This window comes from Salarias fasciatus, chromosome 1, assembly GCF_902148845.1.
Source record: "Salarias fasciatus chromosome 1, fSalaFa1.1, whole genome shotgun sequence".
Taxonomy (NCBI): domain Eukaryota; kingdom Metazoa; phylum Chordata; class Actinopteri; order Blenniiformes; family Blenniidae; genus Salarias; species Salarias fasciatus.
Window position 1 is genome coordinate 26,111,292 of NC_043745.1, and position 14,862 is coordinate 26,126,153.

Consider the following 14,862-nt stretch of genomic DNA (forward strand, 5'->3'; position numbering starts at 1 on the left):
ACAACAAATGAGGGGTTTCAGTCCATCCAACAGTTACATCACAATAAACCTCATAACTCAATTCGCCAACAGATCCCTGCTGAATATTAGATTAAGCTCACATAAGCGAGTCCCAGTGTTGGTTTTACGGCATCTCAGAGAGCGCCGTTGTGAAACAACACTCCAGTTAATAGGTAACGCTGCAAGTTTCTCAGTTTTAATGTATGTATTCAGTGGCCAGCAAGTCACCAATTGGTCACTATATAAGAATGTGACACAACGGTTAAGCAACGTGCTGATCCTCAGTGGTAGAAGATGAAATAGTGCCCCCTGGTGTTCATTAAAATACTGTAATAACTCCGTGTATGAGGGAAAGCCACATTAGAGGCTCAAGTGTTGTTCATCAGATATTTATTCAGGTTAAATAAGTGTGAAATCTGTGTTACAACTGTTGAGCAAGTCAATAAATCAGATTGGCTTAACTCAAACTGTTTACCAGACTGTAACTGAGCAGAGGTGAAACTGTCCGAGCTCAAAAGTCAGCAGAGACGAGGAGAAAATCCTTTCTGCACACACATACGAACCAAAAAAAAAAACAAAACAAAGGGGGGTGTCAGCTTGTTCAGTGTTTTACAGACAGAAGACTGTTACCTATTACATATTTTATACAGCGTGTGCCACTATAGGAGAGATAAGTGTACAAAGCATTTCTGTGATGAAATAAATCATCCATACTTGAATCTCACAGATGAAACTACAACATGAAGGTTTTGACTTTGTCAGTTTCATTTTCAGTTTTGTTTAATGACATCTGCTCAAAACACAATGCTGAAAAAAGTTTCCCATCAGTGCAATATTCATTTCCTCCACCTTGAGAAGTTCAAGAAGTCTTCAGCACGAACAGATTTAGTTGCACGATTGGATTTGAACACGAAAAGAGTGTTTTTCTTTTTGACAATCTGATGTGCAACAATTGTTGAGTCCAGTTCTTTTCCCCTTTTTCTGATACTTGTTTGGGCGGACTGAAATCACAGCTGCAGTGTGGCCGAGGTCTGTGACATGGCGTTGTAGATGAAGGTGTTGTTGAAGGGCACAAACTGGTGGCTGATGATCTTGATGGCCTCTTGCGCAGCCGATCCTAAACAAACAAGTCAGCAACGGTTAGAGGACATTTTTGATTTGTAATCAATGATCTTTTGCTGAAAAGATACTGAGTTTTTACCTCCCAAAAATGCTGCAACTGTATGTGGCTCTGATGCTCCGTATCGACAACTGAAAGAGGGGTTAAACATTTTTGAATTGAGTCAGTTTAGCCTCTGCTGTACCAGTTTTGGTGAATCTAGCAGTGAGACTTACAACTCGTGGATGTAGTCGTCCTTGATGTTGACATTGAGTCCGTACTCCTGCAGCAGGCTGTTCACGCAAAGCTTCAGTTTGCTGATGTCGTCCTCCACCTGGTAGTTATAAACTCCTGAAATCCAAAAAGAGAAAACAGAAGCACAAAAGACTTAACAGACTTTATCTTGGACTTCACATTATGTAAATACAGGAGTATAGAGGGGAAATTCACTGATGCTGGTCAGTTTTTAACAAAACAATGAACAAGTTAGAGAACAGACATTTGTAGACATGTTTGTAACAGCACTGACGCAAAAGACTTGAACCTTTCTTTACACTGAAGCCACAACCTGACATAATCTGTCAAAAACCAACTTGTAACTTCAAAAAAAAAAAAAAAAAAAAAAAAAAAAAAATAATATATATATATATATATATATATATATATATATATATATAAAGAATGTTTCAATGTTGTGGTATTCAGTTCTCTGGACTGGATTCTTCTCGCTTTAGTTATGGTTCACATGAATCTGCCGTACCTGGATAGCGGGAGTGCTGCTGATAGAACCGTTCGACTGCTCGCAGAATGAGGTAGAAGACCATTTCACTGTCGGAATTATCCATGTATGAGGCTGAAAAGACAAGACTGCCGTTATTACATAGCATAACCTTTCAACTTACTGCAAGAGTACTGATCAAACACAAGCGCTATCGATAAAACTGGAATGTTTAGGCAAACTGATAATGAATCTGCAGCTTACTGATTTCGTCTTTATTTACTGTATCCACGCCATATTCTTCAGCAAGAGACCTACAACGCACCACCCGCAGAAACGATGCGTTCTTACCTACGTGGAAACACAAATGTCGTCAGCAGGTGCAGAAAAGCAACAGATCGTGTGACAGAAATACACCAGTAGCAAAGGTCTAAGAAGAGACAGAAAAGGCAGCGGTGTCCCATGAAGGCAAAACAAATATGAAACAAAAAGCAGTGATTGTACATAATAAGACTTCACAAAATAGGCATATTGGCACAGTGCATTAATTAAGACGGACTGTCTCAATCTGGTCTGGATTAAAAACACATAAATGTAAATGTTCTCAATCCCCCCAAAGATAAAATAAAAGTACTAAATAAAGAAGAGGTGCTTACAGAAGAGTTTGATGTCTTTCTCTGAGATGCTTTCTGGTGGCTGGTGGAACAAAACAAAGAGGTTCATTTTATTTGCTCAATGTATTAAAAAAAAAAAAAAAGGTCCTGTTGAACATCTTCTGACTTACATTGAACCCAGTGCTTTCTCATCACAACTCATTATTTTATTCACTTTAATTTGGTATTTATATAAATGTAAACATTCCAAAGGCACAGAGCTGAAATAAAAATCCTCTGTGAGGATCTTATAGGCTCATAGCATACCTTGCCAACAGACTGCAGTAGATTTTCCACGTGTTTGGAAACTACTGTAGCATCTTGCAAAGCCCTTTCCCTGTAACTGTATTAAAAATTATAAAAAGAAGAAAAACACCCAGTCAGTTTCACACAAACTTACAGAGGCAGATTTATTATATATTTCTGCATCGACATATCAGCATGTTTACCACTTACACATTTTGTAGGTTGATGAACTTCTGAGAATCTGCGATCATGTCGGGAATGGTTCCCCGCACTGGTAAACTTCCACTGCCTTCGTTATGAACAAACTCCTTAACAGCTCGCAGCATCACCCAGAAGGCCGATGTCTACAGAACCAAACCAAATACAGCGTATTACAGAGCTCAACTGTTCAAAAACCTGTACTTTTTGAATTAATAATTACAAAAAACTTTTTATTAAACAGACTAATGAATGCAAAAGCACAAACCTGTGATGTGATGTTTTTGCACTGTTCGCAATTGAAGAGATCTTCAACAGCACTGGGAACCTGCAGTAACAAGAGGCAGGTTAAAAAGAAAGATGGACATGTTGTACAAAGTGCAAAATTCTCGGTCAAAATCAAAGATGTGGCACCTTGGTTGGATTTAAAGCGGTATTGACATTCTTAATAGCTTCTTCAAAGTTTTCCTCATCCTCTGGCACACCGTTATCATTCTTCCTGATTCCTGAGAGAACAAAATAAGAAGATCAGATATTTGCTCCCATTGAGAAAAAGGTTTACAAGGATATTACACTAAATTGGACAGCAGGTACCTTCACGAATAAGTTTCCTGAAGGCCTCTTTTTCCTTGTAAGTTTTTGGTGGCTGACAGTTGTGCTGCAAAACAAATGAAAACAGATTAAATCTTCACTATAAGGTGACATGAAACCATATCACAAAACAAACCGTATTTAATTGACAGTCTGATACAAGAAAGGCCCCAGATAATGTGCTGTACCTCACTGAGCCACCTCTCCAGGTATTTTGCAACAATGATAATCCACGGTGTGTGACTGTGATCCTGCAGATTAAAAAGAAAATTAACATAAAGGCTATTCATTCTGTAAAGCGGCCTGAGTTTAATCACAATGAGGTGTCTAAAACAGACCTTCTTGTCCATGTTGTCAAGGTCGAATGATTCGATGTGGTTCTTAAATTCAGCAAAAGGTTGATCTAACCTCAGGTCCTCCAAGGCATTGTCTGGGTGAGATTCAATCACTGCAGACAAGATGTGGTGAAATTCACACACAGAATAGTTAGAAATGCTGAAATATTTTATGGAAAGATGAGTATATTCAAATTTGAAACATTAAACCAAGGTGCCATTATCAGGGAAAATGATATGACTGACCTGTATGCTCTTCCACCACCAGCCTCATGTAGCCAATGAGGCCGTAGGTTTTACAGATGAGGAACGGTACAGAGGCACTCCACAGAACCGAGCCAAGCCTCAAACACGTGCTGGTAAATACAGACAATCCAAGAAACTCTTAGCACAGAAAACAATGGATTATTTATAACCTGATCTACTTCTGTTATCTATTCAGCTGTTTTTTTTTTGGACACAAAGACATATTACCCACCTTTCTGGTATCTGGACACCAATGACTATGGTAAACCTTTGGAAAAACTCGGGGTTGTTGTCCAGGAGCTTGTCGGGACTCTGCAGAAGTGTTCCAAAAACAAAAACAAAGATGGAACTCTATCAGAGTTGATACTCACCAATATTTAAGCAAAATGTGTTGTACACATACATTTTAGGTTTTTCAAGGTGGGATCTTTTGGAGTATCTTAATATTGGCATTGTTACAACAATGAATAATTCCCAGTAAAGCAGCACTGAACTTGTGAAAATATTTGTGGGTCTGTGTGCTTCTGGAAACAACACAAACCTCTTCGACAAAGTTTCCAGAGACGTCACTGTTCAGTTCCTGCAGCAGTTCAGTGGCAGCCTGTGCTCTGTTCTGTAATGTGAAAACTATGATGAGATCACAAACAAACATGCAGAAAATTCATACTAAAATTGAAAAAGTCATCATATAATAAAAATCCTTTATAAAAGGTGCTTCTAAGCACCAAATACTTTAGCATATTGAAGGTGTCACTTTGTTCTAAAATATTGTACATCCCATATTCTACTTAATTCACATATGCATACCTTTCCAATGCTCTCATAGCTCAGGAAAAAGCTGAAAAACAAGATTAAGAGGTCAACAATGAACATAAACTTGAAACCATACAATGCAGTTGAAATTTAATGAGTTTAAAAGAACCTCTCTTACTTGTTTCCAACATCTTCCCCTGTAACTGTATGTCCATCAACTATGGTAAACGCTCCGATACCTGAGAAAGAGATCATTTCATTCAGTCAGATGTTATCAGCTGCTGCAGAGCTGTCACAAATACAGAAACATCTCTTTACCTGGAAGTACAAGGTTCTTCAGGATTTCTGTACCAGTTGCTGTGGCATTGATGAGGCAGACATGAGCATTCTCCAGAGCTTCTTGGCCATGGTCCCCCCAAAGTCTGAAAGCACCAAACAAAACATGGACAAGTGCTTCCATGAAGTGATGAAACTCTTCCCCATCATGCCTTAAAACAAGTCTGAAAACATAGATGAACTGAATATATGACAACATGAGCAAGCCTCTGACACACAGCTCTGTATATTCATCGATAAAAGTCTACAGCTTCTTACACCTGCTGAGTAAATGCTTAGATAAAATGAATGGGTGGATGTGTCAGAAATTATCATAACGTAACCATAAAAACAGAAGTAACTGTTTCTGGATCAAAAGAGGGCAAGTTAAAGGTCAGCACTCATTTCAACACCATGGCATTCGGGACACCAAATCAATGTAGAAATGTTGGTGTAATTATGGACTCAGACTGAAATTCAACAACTACCCAAAGACAATGACAAAACCAGCTCACTGTCACCTGGAAAACACATTGTAAGAGTTAAAGGATTTCTGATTACCACAAGATTCAGAGTATTCAGAGTGTTGATACATTTATTTTCGGTAGGCTGGATTACTTTAACAGTGTGTTTACAGGTCTCAGTAATAAAGAAGACAGCTGCAGTTCATCCAGAGTCCTCGCCAACATAGAGAGGGTTAACACACCTGAGCTGGCTGCCTGTGTGTCACAGGATCCAACATTTATAAAACTTTGACTGGTCTTGAACCTAATTGCATCTTTGATTTACTTGTACAATACAAAACAACCAGACCCCTGAAGTTCGCAGGAAGAGGTTTAAAAAGAGTTCCAAGAGTCGGAAGCAAACAAGGTGAAGCAGCTTTTAGTTCCTGTGCTCCTCACCTGAGGAGAAACTTTCTGAACACTTAAGGACTGCTAACACACGTTTTACTTCTTTCATCACTTTAATGTAGCTAAAAGTTTTTCTTTGCTTATTCTCTTTATTGCGTTCTTAATAATTTTTTTTAAATATATTTCGTTTAATTGTATTATTTACTCATAAAAGCACTCTGTGCTCTCAGATTTGTCTGCCGGGTGCTACATCAATACACTTTTCGTGCCTTTTATCCAAACCCATGACCAACGAAGTTACAGACAACAACAAAAAAAAAAAAAAAAAAAAAAAAGAGTTAAACTAAAACCGGGCAAAGGCTCTTTCTAAAAAAATAAATAAAAGAGAGAGATGGATAAATTCTAAATAGATAGCTATCGTGTTAGCTGCTGCTATTTGAACGCAGATAGCTAAACATGGCTAACGTTAGCATTCCTGTCTCACTGCTCCTGCTGTAACCGCTCACACAAAACACTCACACTCACACGCAAAAGAAAACTATCCCTCTGTGAAACGGTAGTTTAAACCTACCTCAGCTGTCTGTCGTATTTTTGTTCTTTAGAGGTTTTAGTGGCAGCCATTGTATCGCTACAATGGCTGAAGGCGTCTTCAGCGTCACTTCCGCATCGACAGATTCGACACAAATATGCGCGCGGAAAATACATTAAACACCTGCACTTTCGACATAAATGAACCCAGGGAAAAGGAAAATCCTTTAAACTGGTGTTATAATTACTATCATCTTTGGAATAAATCACGACGAGTTTCTCTCTTAATTATCATATATAGAACGCATTTAGCTGTATAAGTACATTAAATAAGCTCGACTAAAATGGTTATTGAAAAATTTGTAAAGATCACAAGAATTGTCACAAAAACCTTAGAAATGTGCAGAATCACCACAAAAAAAAAATCACAAAACTGCAACAAAGACATTTAGAAAATACAAGCAAGCTGCACACCATCAACATGAAAGTCTGAGATGAGCAGACTTCACTGATGTAATATTTATATAAAAATGATTTAATAGCTACTTAGAAGATTCAAATATTGGTTCTGAATTACATTAATTCATGACAAATATTATTACTAGAAACAACTCTAAAGTGACTGAAATTTAATAAGCTGTAAGATAAACAGCATGAAAATGAAGATTGGATCTTGGGATCTGCGTGCGTGTGTGTGTGTGTGTGTGTGTGTGTGTGTGTGTGTGTGTGTGTGTGTGTGTGTGTGTGTGTGTGCGCGCGCGTGAGTCGGTTAAAGGGAGGGGCGTGTCTCACGAGCTGATAATTGCCCTTCCCATTTGGTCGCAACATAAACTTCATCAATAGGCTCACCGGCTGGTGTGCGTGGTCGCCCTTCGCGTGCGCACCGGAGCGCAGCACCGACAGCTCGGTCTGACCCGAATCCTCCAACAGCGACAATGACGGGGAATCAGTGGGGATATGGGAAGGAGGACGGTAAGATATCACAGCATATCCAAGCACCACGCACGGTCTTTATTACTTTCTCACATCAGGACAATTAATCTTGCAACAATAATTTGTTTATTTATTTTTCTTCTTCTGTCGGCTGAGGGTTGCAGAGGAGTACAGTGAACATTAAGATGGCTGTTAAAGCCAGATTAGCCCTATGCTTAAAGGGTTGACTACTGTCCCCTTATCCTGGCTTTGTCCTCCTTGCTCCCGAGTTTATTAAAAGAAGAAGAAAAAAGAATAGACTATTTTGTGTTGTGGATGTCTTTAAAAATCAGTTGGTGAAGTTGAAATGCATGCATTATTTTGATGTATATGAATTATTATAAAGTGAGTTTTCTCATTACCGTTTAAATATTTTCTGCAAACCCTTGAGTTGATTGTCCCTCCCTGAACCAAAAGTGCTTCAAGAGAATAACTATTGATGTTACTTTGGTTACTCTGGTTTAAGACTTTGGAAAGATTCTTTTCACTAAGACAAATATATTGAAATTGTTGCCTATAAAGATGGAAATATTAATTCATCACCCATGAAGTGATATCAAAACGTCTGTTTACATTTCTCTCCACATTTTAAGGTCCCTCTGCATGGCACAGGAGTTACCCAGTTGCCAAGGGGAGCCGGCAGTCTCCAATTGACATCATCCCTGAACAGGCTTTCCATGACAACAGCCTTGGCCCGATTATTGCAAACTATGATCACTGTACATCTATCAACATTTCCAATAATGGACACTCCGTCGTCGTGGAGTTTGTTGACTCAGATAATCGCTCAGGTGAGAAAGAAGTGTTTTGAATAATGTTCCATTCTCATTAAGATGCAGCAAAAGCAGTATCCAGTCTATCCTTTGTCTTTCTGAAAAGGTAAGGCAATCACATATGTAAACAAAGCCAAGCAGTCACTTTAAATATGAATATGTTCTCACTTTGAAATTAGTCTGGAAAAAACTTAACTTTGTTTACTAAAAATTAAATTAAAAAGTCTGACTTGGCATGGAAAATGAGCCTCACCCTGAAATGCACTTTGATTGTGTTAAAAGTCTGTCTGCTTTGCAGCTATTAACGCGTTGTCACAGTTCAGAGATAATCTTGTTCTTGGGTTTGATTCCTGTTGCCACCTGCATGTACTGGAAATCAGCACTGAAGGTTTACTTTCAACAAACAAGCATTTCAAAAGATGTGATTACCTGGAGTTTTAGAAAGTGCTAACCGTCTGCACTACTGGCCAAAATCAACAGTTGCAAATGAACCTTTGATTATGTTGCAGGGAAGTGCAGACGGCACTTAACGGTATGAGAGTCTGTCTGCTGGACAAGAGATACAAAGGCTTCAGGTGATCTCAGTGGTTATGACAATATTTGGCTTTATCTCTGGGTGGATCCACGTTCGCCACTCTGTCATTACCATGAATGATAAGCTCGGAAATGGTGGCTATTTAGGAGAGACAGACAGCAAGCAAATAGCTATTACTGTGGGGGGGGAAGAGAAACTAGAGAAAGTAAAGACCTGTAGGAAAATAATCAAGCATCATCAGAACCTGTTTCAAACATTATACGCAAATTTACGAAATTACATGTGCGCGTGTGTGAAATGAATACAATAACACTCATTTCTAGGAAGTTTGGCAATATTTCTGCCAAGTTATAAAATGGTTTAATGATTTTATAAGAATACAGAGTGGTGAGTCAAATGAAATGACAGGTTATATTAATTTCATCTAGGAGTTATCAGCAGTACCTTTATGTCAGGGTCATATTTTATGATCAGATCGCTATTCTACATGATTCGGCATGTGATTTATAGGTGGCTATCCCCAGTCTAAAGATAGTCCTGAATAAACATTCTTAGATGTACTCACTATACCAGGAAAATTAATTTGTCTAATTGTTTTGGATATTTATCACTTTGTGTGTGTGTGTGTGTGTGTGAGTGTGTGTTTTTTAAAGCTATGCAAAGGCAAATCTTTGCTTCCTGCTAGTCCTGCATAGCAAGTCTGACTTTGACTGTTGTGACCCGTTTCTCAAAATGATGTCGGCAGCGTCACAATGAATAACAATCAGATGCTGCTGCTGAAGAAGTCCATATCCTGCAGTGCAGCCAGCAGACCCAGAAAACGGTCTGCTTGATAAAGATAATTTAGTAAATCTCATTTGGACAATAATAGTTTTGGGTAGGAACCTTCTTAACCAGTTAAAAAATGCCATAAAATATAAAATATTTCACTTTTTCAAGCATGTGAGTCAGCTATCAGCACCTCGTAATGAAGCTTGGACAGTTTCATTGATGGGTCTGATCGTTTATAAGCTACACTCTTTGCTTTTTCCTCAGCTTTGACTGAGATCTATGATAAAATCTATTCAGTGTTACCAGACGGTCTCAGTCTGTGGTGCTGAGGCTGAAACAAGCTGCTTGGATGATGCAGCACACGGTATGATCTGTTTGCGTGACTCTCACAGAGAACAGGGGTGAGAGAGCAAATGTACCAATATCAAAAAAGTTTTCTCCATCTCTGATCTCTTACAGTGATCCAGGGAGGCCCTCTTGACAACCCCTACAGGCTGAAGCAGTTCCACTTCCACTGGGGTGGGAAGGGCTGTGACGGCTCTGAGCACACCGTCGCAGGATACAGCTATGCGTCTGAGGTCAGCGCCTGTATCTCGAACCTTTTCAGTCTGCGTGCCAGAAAAATACAGACATTATGCAGAGTAAACGTTAACGTATTTTCATTTAAGATAAAATGCTACTACTATCTGATCAGTTCAGGATACTAAAATTGCTTCTTGTTCGAGCTTATTATTATTTTTAATTCTCACCCTTTTAGCTTCATTTAGTCCACTGGAATGCTGTCAAGTACAAGACGTTTGCGGAGGCAGCAACAGCTCCCGACGGTCTCGCTGTCCTTGGCATCTTTTTGAAAGTAAGGCTCAGTGCAGTCCGTCCTCTCACAGTGCCGCTTTCTTTTCCATTTTGAATTATGTTCGGCATTTGTTAGTTGTGTCAAAAAATGCCTCTGCAATGTCAGTTCAGTGAGTGTGTGTGTTTAGATTTCATTTCCCCCACAACTGTCTTAAACTAAAGAACAGTTTGTCATGTAAGACAGGTGACGACCACAGATGGCTCCACACAATAACAGATGCTTTATACATGGTGAAATACAAGGTGAGTAATGACGGCTGAGTTTACGACCTGCACTCAGCATGATTGCAGTTCTATAAAAGCCGCTGTCTTTGTGTTTCTAATGCAGGGAAGTGTCACTGACTTCAGAGGTTTCAACCCTAAGTGCCTTCTCCCCAGCAGCCTGCATTACTGGACCTACCTGGGGTCACTGACCACACCACCTCTTCATGAAAGCGTCGTTTGGATTGTCCTGAAGCAGCCGATCGTCGTGTCTGACAAGCAGGTGAGGCCACAGTGCGTCTCAAGCAGTTTGGAACCATTGGAAAAATTGTTTTTGTTCTTTCTCTTGAATTCATTCAAACTGAGAATCAATCTTCTAGAGTCATATTACAATAAACAAAAACATTTTAGGCCTTTTATTGATCAAATGAGATACTGTAAGAGGAGACATTTATATAAAACCATAGTCGAGAATTATCACAATAAAATTTCCAAATATGTCTCAAGAGTTTTTGCTTCTATATGAAAAGTATAGAACTGACAAGACAAGTGCATTTTGAATTATTTTCACATGTTTGGTTTTGGTTTATGGTAGATAGCATATGACACCTCTAAATGTATTTATCTCATGATACTAATGCTGTTTTTTTTGTTAGAAATGAACATCCTATTATCATAATGTAAATGTGGAGCCTCTTGCCTCTTTTGTCCTAACATATGCATTCAACTATTTAGTACTATTTAATTTTTGTGGCAAGCACTGACTTGTGTCCATTTTAAAAAAAATTACTGTTCTTTAAAATATTCAGTTTCAAGCTGTAAATAAGGTAAATCAAAGACTTTTAAACTTCAGTGTTACAGACAGAGCTTTCATTAGTTTTTATTCCTAAGCTGCAGTTGTTCAGTTAAGTGTGACAGAGGCCATGTGCTCCACTGGGCTCCACACATCCTTCTTTGTTGTCAGATTTCAGTATCACTGGATCAGTGTGGAGCAAAATAAAATTAAAAAAAAAAAAAAAAATCAGCACACTGATCCAGGGAGCAGTGCCTTTTTCTGCAGCATATGCTGAAAAATATCACCGTCAGGCCTGGGGATGACCGACAGTGACCGTCACTCATGGAGAATATTTTGTCTAAACGAACTTGCTTCTATCCGCCCCTCTCAGCACCGAGTGTAATCAGAAAGTTTGGGTCTGATAAGTCCAGGTTGTTGACTTGCTAAGCTGACTAACATGATGTCTGCAGCACATGCCTTCCAGGACCCCGAATGAGCCGGCCCTGTGGCAACTGCTGCCGTCCTCTGGATTATACACTCACACTTTGTTTTTCTTCTTCAGCCTAGTTGCCCATTTTTAACCCGTGCATGAGGTGCTGGGCGTGTTATTGCTGGTGGTACCTCGAGTGGCGTGGCAGTGAAGGATCTGTCTGTAAACCCATGTCTGAAGCAGAGCTGGGGGTGAAATGTAAGCTGGGCAACTGGCCCCACAAACTTTGACTCCAGTCCTCAAGCCTTTGATCTCCTTTTGGCTGATTATCCTGATGGATGAGTGACTGGATGACTGCAGGGTTTTTAATTGAGAAATGCTTGCATGGAGACCCAGCAGGGATAAGCCCTTGCGTAACAGAGAATTATGTTATTTTCTTCATTTCTCCACATAATGGTACACATAAAAACAGGAAAAACACTAAAATCCTGGGTTTTAAGAGTAGTTTTATGCTTTGATTATAGTCTATAATTAAAAAAGATGTGCTATAATTCATAGCACGTTGTTGCACCCCAGCCTAGGAGCTACTGGGCCGCAGCATGAAATGCCATCCTCTTCTCTCTGCAACGCAGCCACACCAAAACATCTCAGAGTTAAAGTGAATAATTTCTATTTACAATGACAGGGGCCAAGATTCACCAATTAAACTTAAAGTGAGAGTGTGCTGCTGAAATCGCGTCTCTGGTACGGCACATCTGCCTCTGCATGCTGAACTGGAGGGAAAACGGAAGACAGCACAGAAAAAAACCTACACAGATACACAACAGACAACAGACTGCAGTCGTAACGCACATCTTTGTTTTTCTACTGTAAATCACAGTGAATCTAATAATGAATGTTCGGCTCATGGGCAAAGATGAGAAAGTGTTTGTTTGTTGGCAGAAGTTCATGCTGGTTCTTGGTCACTTGACCATCACTCCAGATGTTTATGTTGGTCCATCTTTATCTATGAATCCATTGCTGGAGCACTTTATCCATGTTTTTAAACTGATATGTTATTTAGACAGAAAGATCAAAACATATCAACTCCAACAGGACCTGAACCTGTCCGATCTAATTACCCTGAATGGTTTTTAATGTGAGACTGAAAAATGTCCAGAGAATATCTGAGGGCTCTTGCGATTGTTTCTTATTTAAACATATTGAAAACATCACACCACAGCAATTACTGATGTATGTCTTTGGTCTTTTCTTTTATTCTGTGAGTTTATGGAACTTTGCGACCCTGACAATAAAATGGTATAAATGATGAATGTGTCTCTTGTTCTCCAAAATAGGTCAAAGTAACACTGGCAAGTGAAGACATGCATAAATTGAGTTTACTCTTGTGTGAACCATAATATTTTTCCTGTGCAGTCTTTTAACAACCTCAGATTGCTCCCAGTGGATGAATTGAGTGCCTTGTGTGTCAGCCTCCACCATTGCTGTGTGTGAGTGTGTGTGTGATTAACAGTGTAAAGTGCTTTGAGGGCAACTCAAGCAGTGGAAAAAGTGCTATTTAAATAAAATCTATTTGCTGTGATCGAACTGTGGATGTCAGTGCTACAATAGTCTTTGTTACTCTACTTGCCTTTGATGTGGTTTTAGAGTTTTGCTGAACAAAAAGAATTGCTAATGTAGTTTTTTTTGTTTGTCTTTTTCAGATGGGGAAGTTCAGAACGCTTCTGTTCACTGGGGAAGAAGAGGAGGAGCGGATACGCATGGAAAACAACTTCAGGCCTCCTCAGCCTCTCCAAGGCAGGAAAGTGCGCTCCTCCAATTAGCGAAAGCTCACAATGTCTGAGACTTCATTAACAAAAGACAACGGTGAATGCAGCGTACCGTTTACCTCATGGTAGCTCGTCCTGAGTGTTTCAGATTAGTTTTTGTTTGTTTTGTATGAGTTAGGAAGCTTTGATTAACTCGTAATTGCTCCCAGAACATTAACATGGAGTTTTTCTCTTCTGCCAGTCAGAAGTAATGTGAGGAGGAACAAGCAATATGATATTATTAGCACTTTAGTATGAGTCGCCAAACATTCAAAAGAGGTGTGTACTTTTAGGGTAATATGAAATATGCAAATGATTTAATAATAAAAGCTGGATTTGTGTGCTAATGACCATTAAAGTAAAAGAAAAGTTCCTCTGGGCAATTAGATGAAACAACAGTAAGAAGCAGGCCCTGTTCAGTGTGTTACTGTATAAGTTACACATAGTTGTATAAATGCAACTCCATAGTGGTACAGACTGCCTGCAGACTGGTTTCATACCACCCTGCCGTCTGCAGATCTGTAGCCTGGGCCTCCGCGCTGATCCCGACTGATCCTTTTTGATCCACTCTGTTTGTGGGGGATTCCCCGTCCTTGTGGTCATAGATCCCTTCTCCCAGATTAGGGCTACGCCGAGGTTAAATTGCTCGGTTGTCCATGACTGAGGCCATAAAAACGCCCGGGCCTGCAGAGCTCAAGAACTGGACCCCCCACAGAGTGATTATTCAGGATTTGTCAAACTCCTTCAGGCCCAAACAAAACCACAACAAGCTTCATTTTTCAACCAAACTGTCATCAGAGATTAGTCGGCATTCTTCTTGAAGTGTCATATTCATCGCTGCGGCGTTTTTAAGGTGCGTAGTCTACTGATGTAGTCCAGACTATCTTTATTTATTTCTGCCTTTGTGAAGAAATTAAAAATACTTGCACAGAGTAGTGTTGAAAAGCCTGACAGAGGCCTTGGTCCTGCGTTTTGGTGAGCTGTGGCAGCTTTGTATAATGCTGGCCCTTAATTTAGGTGGACTCGGATTTTATTAATGCAGTGTTACAGCAGGAATGAAGAAAACGCACATCTAAAGAATGTCACTTCAGCCATCATGGTTTTACATTGTTGCTGAATCAACATTACAAATGTAATTTATCGCTGGTTAGAATATTTTTGTATTGCATTCGTCAATCTGCCACCTTTCCTGAAATAAAGAAAATTCATACA

At 39.4% G+C, this 14,862-nt stretch overlaps 2 protein-coding genes across 2 annotated transcripts; one reads left to right on the top strand and one right to left on the bottom strand.

Moving 5' to 3' along the window:
• Positions 1-373: 373 nt before the first annotated feature.
• Positions 374-6,662, bottom strand: nae1 (nedd8 activating enzyme E1 subunit 1). Its single transcript, XM_030098028.1, has 20 exons — positions 6,577-6,662; positions 5,158-5,261; positions 5,018-5,078; positions 4,894-4,924; positions 4,628-4,699; positions 4,319-4,398; positions 4,087-4,196; positions 3,844-3,953; positions 3,694-3,756; positions 3,509-3,572; positions 3,329-3,420; positions 3,183-3,242; positions 2,927-3,060; positions 2,738-2,813; positions 2,474-2,513; positions 2,082-2,168; positions 1,860-1,952; positions 1,336-1,450; positions 1,202-1,251; positions 374-1,117 (listed from the first exon to the last, which is right to left on the bottom strand). Exons 1-20 carry the CDS (start codon positions 6,624-6,626, stop codon positions 1,008-1,010), a joined length of 1,602 nt encoding a protein of 533 aa, XP_029953888.1. The 5' UTR covers positions 6,627-6,662; the 3' UTR covers positions 374-1,007.
• Positions 6,663-7,388: 726 nt separating this feature from the next.
• On the top strand, positions 7,389-14,855 carry ca7 (carbonic anhydrase VII). The gene is made up of 7 exons (XM_030098189.1): positions 7,389-7,505; positions 8,099-8,296; positions 10,044-10,162; positions 10,342-10,437; positions 10,617-10,679; positions 10,765-10,920; positions 13,546-14,855. Exons 1-7 carry the CDS (start codon positions 7,469-7,471, stop codon positions 13,663-13,665), a joined length of 789 nt encoding a protein of 262 aa, XP_029954049.1. The 5' UTR covers positions 7,389-7,468; the 3' UTR covers positions 13,666-14,855.
• The last annotated feature ends 7 nt before the right edge of the window (positions 14,856-14,862 follow it).

Excerpts from the sequence above, each read along its gene's own strand:
- ca7 (XM_030098189.1), top strand. The coding sequence starts at position 7,469 with ATGACGGGGAATCAGTGGGGATATGGGAAGGAGGACG. Across the intron at positions 7,506-8,098 it reads GGGATATGGGAAGGAGGACG|GTCCCTCTGCATGGCACAGG; the intron begins GTAAGATATCAC and ends CCACATTTTAAG. Across the intron at positions 10,438-10,616 it reads TCCTTGGCATCTTTTTGAAA|ACAGGTGACGACCACAGATG; the intron begins GTAAGGCTCAGT and ends TTGTCATGTAAG.
- nae1 (XM_030098028.1), bottom strand. The coding sequence starts at position 6,626 with ATGGCTGCCACTAAAACCTCTAAAGAACAAAAATACGACAGACAGCTG. Across the intron at positions 4,700-4,893 it reads GCTATGAGAGCATTGGAAAG|AACAGAGCACAGGCTGCCAC; the intron begins GTATGCATATGT and ends TTCACATTACAG. Across the intron at positions 1,252-1,335 it reads GACGACTACATCCACGAGTT|TTGTCGATACGGAGCATCAG; the intron begins GTAAGTCTCACT and ends CCCCTCTTTCAG.